The sequence below is a fragment of the Mytilus edulis genome, chromosome 6 (assembly GCF_963676685.1).
Source record: "Mytilus edulis chromosome 6, xbMytEdul2.2, whole genome shotgun sequence".
Taxonomy (NCBI): domain Eukaryota; kingdom Metazoa; phylum Mollusca; class Bivalvia; order Mytilida; family Mytilidae; genus Mytilus; species Mytilus edulis.
In genome coordinates this window covers 16,640,528-16,649,290 of record NC_092349.1, presented here as the reverse complement: position 1 = coordinate 16,649,290, position 8,763 = coordinate 16,640,528, and the positions used below count along the sequence as shown (strand labels likewise).

At 32.5% G+C, this 8,763-nt stretch overlaps 2 protein-coding genes across 2 annotated transcripts in view; both read right to left on the bottom strand.

The window, feature by feature from the left end:
* Positions 1-8,763, bottom strand: part of LOC139527247 (uncharacterized) — a 60,328-nt gene that overhangs the window by 25,915 nt on the left and 25,650 nt on the right. The window lies entirely within an intron of this gene.
* Positions 4,436-4,957, bottom strand: LOC139526234 (putative nuclease HARBI1). The gene has a single exon (XM_071321363.1). It carries the CDS (start codon positions 4,955-4,957, stop codon positions 4,436-4,438), a length of 522 nt encoding a protein of 173 aa, XP_071177464.1.

Here is an 8,763-nt window from a genome sequence, read left to right as displayed (position 1 = left end):
TGGGTTTCTCTATGTCTTTGAAAAAGTTCTGAATTTTCAATTGCAGTGCAAAACGTTATAATTAACAATTTCCAAACTAATAGAATGAAATAAAGTCATAATCATCCGCGTACTGTTGTGTAACTTTCATCATTACACCTTTCAACAGCGTCAAAATGCTGTTTTATCAATAATTAAGGGATGTGGCAATTGCTTCTTTGAAATGTTAATGCCAAGTTTCGACGGACTTTCCATTTTCGTTATCTCTTAGGAATTTGTCAGATCTACGTCTCTTAACTAAACGCTGAAAAACTTATTTTACATCTTATAAAGATAATGCTATATCAACACAACCTCGAAAAAGAACTACGGACACACAAATGAATCAACTAAACAATAAAACATCAACAAAAAAAGTTATATCAAGTCCTAAATATTCATGGAAAACTATATATTTAGCCCAATCCGTAAATATTTCAGTTGCGGAACGCTTACGGATGGTTTACGGAAGAAATCCGCATCTAATTCGCAACGTTTATGCCGTATTCACAAAACGTCCGTAAAGATACCGTAGTTTACGGAAAGTTTGCGCAGTACTTATGACGTCTAAACCTAATTAAATTAAGTTTTACTAAAATGTCTCATAAATTTTTTTTTTGATAATCATAGTCTACGCTGTTGTTTTCTTTGGTCTTTTTTCTAAAAAATAAAATATTCTTCATAATGAGCCTCGTTTTCAGTCGTCGTTACTTTTTTCTATGTTGACTTGAAACATCACTTCGAAATGATTAGCTTAATTACTTCTTTTTCAAATAAATAATACTATGTTTGTCGAGAGTAAAGTATACATGTATCCAACAATATAATATATAAACATATAACCATTTTTAAAAGAGTCATGTGTCGTTTGTACATTTCGATTTCCAAAATTCTTCCTCATGTCGATTTAAAACGTGTAAGTCAATGAACAATATGGATGGATGGATGACGGTTGAGCGTCCAGCGGCAAATTGATATGTATATTCCGAACGATAACATATTAATGTAAATGATTATATACCCTGCTTTGTACTAGACCGACAAACCCAGCAGATTTTTTTTAGTTCACAAGGTAATAAGTCTTCTGGACACATAAGATTTACTCTAAACCGACGAGTCTTTGCTCTACTCCCTAGTGTGGCGTGTTTAGCGGAGAAGCTGCAATTGTCAATCTTAACCGTGGCGTGTTTGATTTGACCCTGCTTGGATTTGATATAAGAACTTCCCATACTCGAGGTGAAGACGCTACCACGATAGCGAGGCGGTGTACATACGTCAATTAGAAGTCAGTTTTAGCTGTTAAACTGAACCCCAGAAAACCGTACTTTGAATCTATTATAAAAAATCTATTACTTAAACAATTTATACATTTAAACACTCTATCATATCATAATTTCATCAATTAATTCAAAATTCAAGCAAACAATCAATCAATCAATCAGTCAATCAATCAATCAATCTCCATTAATCAATCATCCATTATCTAATGGAACTGATGACGTCATTAATATGACGTCATTTTCAAAGAAACGTCAGCCATGGAGGAAGAGAAGAAAACAAAGAAGCCAAGATTTACAGAAAAAGAAATAGATCCCATCGTGGACAATGTCAAAGAAAATTCTGTCATGTTGTTTAGCAAGTTTTTCTGATGTTGTTCTAATAAAAATAAGAAAGAAGCATGGAAAAAAGTACAAAACGCGGTAAACGCAGTATCCTTCACCAGCAGAACCACAGAGGAAATAAAAAAGAAATGGGATGACATCAAGAGAGGGACCAAAAAGAAGGCTACATCTATTACAAATGAGCGGAAGAAAACAGGAGGCGGAGTTCCTAGTTTTATAGCCTTTAAAAGTAAAATGGAAGAAGACGTTGTAGCAGTTGTTGGGGAAGAAAGAGTATTTGGTATCTCAACTGGTTGTGATACCATGAAGGTATTTTTTTTTGGATTGAAAATTTACTATCAATAGCATAAGAGAGCGTATTAGCGCCACACAATTGTTTTATATATTTTTTTCTATGTTTCCGTTATAATGCAAACCTACCCGTAATAACGCAAAGTTTTGATTTTATCCATTATAGTATAATAATTATAATCTTGATAAAAAAAATATCTTTTTTTTGCAGAGAGAGTGAGTCGTTTATCATTCATTAAGTTTTTAATACGGTACAAGTCGGTGTATCCGCGCACCTAAGACTTTTGACTTCACTTCATTCAACTGATAAAACCAATCATTGGATAATATTGTGTGAATACATTCACAACAAACTTTTATTTCATAAAATTATCAGTTTGTAGGGTTTCACCCTCAAGATTTTTTGTAATGTGTGTCCAAAATTGAGGAAACCGCTGTTCTGAGAGTTCCTCCAATGTACGTTGATTTCGCGCATGCCTTCCAAAATAGCTTATTTTGAAGAGAAGGAAAGATTGTCTGCTACGAAAGGTAGCTAAATCCAAACCAAGCACGCTGCCAAGGATAAAGAGCAAAAATTATTTCAATCTGATAAAAATTTGACTTAAACAAATTTTATCTGATGCTGGTTTTTTTTTAATGGACATTGGCCAAATATTGTAAATCACGGGATTGCAGTTATCATTTCAATCTGGAACTGTACATCATTATCAAACACTGTATTGAATGAACATTCTATGTTTAAATGAAATAATTTGAAAGCAATGTTTTGAATATACATATTTGTATCTGAATTTATTGTCCGTCTGCCAGTAAAATCCGGTTGCAACATATACGTAAATCACAATCAAAAATATTATCATTGATATAATATATATATAAAAATAAAGAAATACTTGTATCTCAATTTAATGCAAATAAAGAGTTTATGCGTGTTTTTATTTCACAAGACAGTGTGGATCAATATCATATTTTTCTTTTAGACACCAATGAAAGCGTCATGTGCTGAGACTATTGTATCTGCCGTTATGCCTCCATTTGGAAATACTACTGGGAATATCACACATGTGCTACATGTAGATCATACAAGAAAAACTCCCAAACGGCCAACAGAATCAGAAAACTACCTACCAGTAAAACAGAAGAAAACGGATAGTGAAAGGTAAATAACACTTGAATTTAACATAATCATGAAACTATCACAAAAACAAACTGTTTATGTTGAAATTTAATGATATCTGAAATAACTATGTCTTTTCAAAGCATGCACGGTCAGCGTCTTTGTTGTGATGAAGGCTACATTTTTTGTAAATTAATCTTTTTCCTTTACAGTAAGGCTACTTTAAATCTGAAAAGATACAATAAAAATATTATAGGATAACACAGCACTACACATATGTATATTTTTAATATAGAGATATTAATTTATAAAAGTTATTACTAATAATATATATAAAATCGATTCGAATCAGTAAAAAGACAGGAGACAGATAATGACGGATTACAGGAGCCAACGTCGTTTGAGGTTTTTCGTAGAGCGTTTATGTCTCTTGATTCGAATTCACGAAACTAACATTATTTGTGCCTGTGTGTCTGTCTAAAATTCAGAATATTATTATTTGTGAAATTAAATATTAGATTTTAGAGTCAATTTATTAAGTGTTACCTTAAAATCTCTCAGCTACTAGCCTGTTTCTTAAATGACGCTCATCAATGTCTTGGATGTCATCGTTCTCGTCTTCATTTTCCTGTTCCTCAGGATCCAGAAGTCTACTGGTAATCCCAGATCTTCATATATATTGTGCAGAAAGGTAGTTGACACAATAACATCTATTGCTGTTTCAAGTTGAACTGTTAATGGTCCACCTACAGGGGAATCAAAACTATTAATTAAAACAAATAACAATATTATATTTAAATATGACAAAGAATTTTGAAATAAAATATGAGAAAACAAGTTTCATAAAAAGAGTTGAGAAAATAAAAAAAAGGTAATGGTGATCGACTTTCTCGCTACAAGGAAGAAATCAAAAGTTGAAATATTGAGTAGAAAAAAAGCAGAATATTTTATTTTTGTTTCAATGGTTTATTTTTTTCAATAGATAAAGTGCTATATCGTTCTTTGTAAATCGATAAATCGATAAATTATTGGTTAATTTGAATTCTGATAAATAATACTTTTTTCTTAATTTTGAACCTACCATACTTATGTATACACATCCATCTACTCTTCCATCGACCAAATGTGTCTTCAATTCTTTGTCTTGCTCTTTTATGGGCTGAATTGAAAACTCTTTCACCTGGTGTAACGGGGTTCCTCAGTGGTGTTAATAGGTATTGGCGAAGAGGATATGCGGAATCTCCAAGAAGATGGCCCATGTTTTGATGATTTTCCATATAGTTCATTAGTTCACAATTGTTCCAAATGTACGCATCATGCGTGCATCCAGGCCATTTGACAACAAGATTTGTCAGTCTTTTTTTATTATCACATACACCTTGCACATTTAATGCATGGAACATTTTCCTGCAAACATAAGCATCTTCTCAGAAGGTCTCTTGATGGCTATTAGTGTACCATCAACACAACCAACTGTATTTGGCATATTAAATTCATTTGAAAAGCTTTGCTTGACAGCAAGCTGTTCCCGTGGAGATAATGGGAATTTGATGAAATCAGCGACTTTAGCTGCTAATGCTCTTGAAGTTTTGGTTACAATTCGAGATATTGTGGGTTGACTTAGACCAACTAAATCACCTACAACCTGCTGGAATGATCCAGTAGCGTAATATCTTAGGGCAGTCAAAACCTGGAGACTTGCAGGAACACTATGTGAACGCATAGTCTTTGGCTCTAAATCATCTGTTAACATGTCAACAATATTGAGAATAGCTTCTCTGTGCATTCGGTACCTTCTAATTAAATCAAAATCGTCATATACATCTAAGGGATGCGTTCTGTCACGAAATATTCTTTCCCTTCTCATTGCGTTATTATTTTGTTGTTGGAACATCAGTTGGAACGCCATTTTAGATATATGAAGTCATACATATTCAATGACGTCATACCTTTCTACGTTAGGTGTTCCCGCTACAATATAATGCTGAGGTGGAAACATCAGAAATATAGTCGTTCGTTCGTTCGTTCGTCCGTTCATTGCAGCGCTCAACACGTACATGTACAATTAGATCTGACAGCTGACTATGCGGTATGGGTATTGCTCATTGTGGAAGGCCGTACGGTGACCTATAGTTGTTAATTATGCCCCAGCTACGATAGTAGAGTGGTATTAAGTTGTCTGGTCTGTGCGTCCGTTTGTTTGTCCGTGCGTTCTTTCGTTCGTTCGTTAGTCTGTCCCGCTTCAGGTAAAAGTTTTTGGTCAAGGTAGTTTTTGTTGAAGTTGAAGTCCAATCAAATTGAAACTTAGTACACATATTCCTTATACTATAATCTTTATGATTTTAATGCCAAATTAGATTTTTGACCCCAATTTCACTGTTCACTGAACAAAGAAAATGATATTGCGAGTGAGGCATCCTTATACTTTGGCCACATTCTTGTTACTGTGTTAATTTTATAAAAACTATAACTTAAATGACCATTATTTGAATTTACACCAATTATTCAAAAGACAATGTTCATGTTATACAGTTTCGTTCTGAGACCTTTATCATAGACTTTAAACTTTAGAAACCATCTTGCTTCCCTTTATGTTTCGTAATAAATCTACTGACAATGTTATCTTTTGGTAACAATATGCTTTGACAACCTTCAAATATGCGTAATTTATGTAATAATAAACTACAAAGAACAGGAATATCCCCTGACAGAACGCATGATCTGTAAAATAGAGATAATTTAGAGCCGCAGGTTAAGCGTTCTGAGAGTGTTCCCGCAACTAAAATTCTTAAGAAAACCTTTTTCTTGTTTCAGAAAGGAAGTGAAAAATATAGTTCGACATTTAATTTGAAAAATGTTGGTACCTGTAGGCTCTATATCATAAAATGATAAAAGTGTTTGTTAATGATACAAAACACATTATTGTTCAGGAACGTAAAAAAGCGGGTTCAAAATGAATTGCAACAATGGAATGATGAATACTATCTATTAAACAATCAGCAAACGTACTAAAGTATAATTCTATTTAATTTTTTATTGTACAATTTTTATTCGTGATATTTATGTAATTAAGTCTTTCCACTTTTCTGTGGAAAGACTTATTGTATTTCTTCTGATTATTATTTTTTTTTTTTTTTCTTCCGCCAAATTTTGTTCTTGCGATAAATGTTTGTTTCGCAATATGTCGCTTAGATATTTCTCATATGGTATCGTATAGTTTATGCGCTTTTAAATTTCACCCTGCTAAGCCAAACCATTTTCTATGTAAGAGTTATCTCCCTTTTCACTGTTTACCCTCTGTGTGCATCTCCTTCGTAACAAAACAAGATAGCGACAAAATTCTTTTTACAAATTGTTCGTTACATCCTTAGTAATTTTTAGCGTATTTGGATCGAAGCGATTCGATGAAATTTTATAGGAGTTATCTACCTTTACAAAATAAATTTGTCGGTATGTTTATTTAACTCATAAACAGTTAACCGTATAATCCTGGAATGTTTTTATTTGACTCCCCTAGGTCCTAACTTAGAAAATGAGGTCAAGGTCAAAGGTCAAGGTCAAGTTCTCAATTGTGACTTTTGCTTGTTTTCGCATTTTGTCCCTCACTTTGAGAGATACATATAAAAGAACAAGTGCAAAATGTCTGCTTAATTGTAATGAAGATATGCTACATTTAGTCTTATACAATTAAATGGCATCTTATAGGAGTTGATGCCCCTGAAATGTCTTGATATGAAGTTATTTGATTATAACTTCAATGAAGTTAATTATTAAAACATTTGACCTTATACAAAAGGTCAAGTGACAAATGACCTTCAAAAATGGCTACCGGAAGTGACATTTAGAAAACCGGAAGTAGCTTTTTTTGCAATTTTTTCACATAAAAGTACTCAGAATACACATATTTTGTCATATAGATACATGAACAGATAACTGAAGACTAAAAATGACTTCCAACAAACCGGAAGTGGTCAATTATATCCCATTTTACATACAAAAGTATATATAAACTATATATTTTTGGAATCAGTGTGAAAGAAGCTATCATATGAGACCGGATGTGACATTTATTTCACCGGAAGAAGCATATTATCTCCCTTATATCACTCAAAAAGATAATTTAACCATCATTTATCGCCTCAGTATGAAGAAACTACCTTCTTATCATAATTTCTTTGGTGTGGAAAGACTTTCAATTGTTCTCTGAACAATTGGTTTTTAATTAATATTATTATTAGGTCTTTCCACTTTTCTGTGGAAAGCCTATTGTATTTGTTCTGATTATTAAGTCTTTCCACTTTTTTGTGGAAAGACTTATTGTTTTTCTTCTGATTATTATTATTTTTTTTTTCCGCCAAATTTTGTTCTTGCGATAAATGTTTGTTTCGCAATATGTCGCTTAGATATTTCTCATATGGTATCAGTTTATGCGCTTTTAAATTTCACCCTGCTAAGGCGAACCATTTTCTTTGTAAGAGTTATCTCCCTATTCACTGTTTTTCATCTGTGTGCATCTCCTTCGTAACAAAAAAAGATAGCGACAAAATTCCTTTTAGAAATTGTTCGTTACATCCTCAAGAATTTTTGGCTAATTTCGATCGAAGCGATTCGATGACATTTTATAGGAGTTATCTACCTTTACAAAATAAATTTGTCGGTATGTTTTTTTAATTCATAAACAGTTAACCGTATAACCCTGGAATGTTTTTATTTGAGGCCCCTAGGTCCTAACTGAGAAAATGAGGTCAAGGTCAAAGGTCAAGGTCAAGGTCTCAATTGTGACTTTTGCTTGTTTTTGCATTTTCTCCAACATCTTAAAAGATACATATAAAAGAACAAGTGCAAAATGTCTGCTTTATTGTAATGAAGATATGCTACATTTAGTATTATACAATTTAATGTCATCTTATAGGAGTTAGTGCTCCTGAAATGTCTTTATATGAGGTTATTTGATTATAACTTAAACTAAGTTCATTATAAAGGCTTTGACCTTGTACAAAAGGTTAGGTGACAAATGACCTTGAAAAATGGCTACCGGAAGTGACCTTGAGAAAACCGGAAGTAGCCTTTTTTGCAATTTTTTCATATAAAAGTACTCAGAATCCATATATTTTATCATAAAGATACATAAACTGATTACTGAAGACTAAAAATGACTTCCAACAAACCGGAAGTGGCCAATTATCTCCCATTCTACATACAAAAGTATATAGAAACTATATATTTTTGGAATCAGTGTGAAAGAAGCTATAATATGACACCGGAAGTGACATTCATTTCACCGGAAGTAGTATATTATCTCCCTTATTTCACTCAAAATTATCATTAAACCATTATTTATCGCATCAGTATGAAGAAACTATTTTCTTATGAAAGTTTCTTTCATGTGGAAAGACTTTCAATTGTTCTCTGAACAATTGGTTTTTAATTAAGTCTTTCCACTTTTCTGTGGAAAGACTTATTGTTTTTGTTCTGATTATTATTAAGTCTTTCCACTTTTCTGTGGAAAGACTTATTGTTTTTCATCTGATTATTATTTTTTTTTTCCGCCAAATTTTGTTCTTGCGATAAATGTTTGTTTCGCAATATGTCGCTTAGATATTTCTCATATTGTATCGTATAGTTTATGCGCTTTTAAATTTCACCCTGCTAAGACGAACCATTTTCTTTGTAAGAGTTATCTCCCTATTCACTGTTTATCATCTGTGTGCATCT

What these genes read in the sequence shown, in the direction of transcription:
- LOC139526234 (XM_071321363.1), bottom strand. Translation starts at nt 4,957, where the DNA reads ATGGCGTTCCAACTGATGTTCCAACAACAAAATAATAACGCAATGAGA.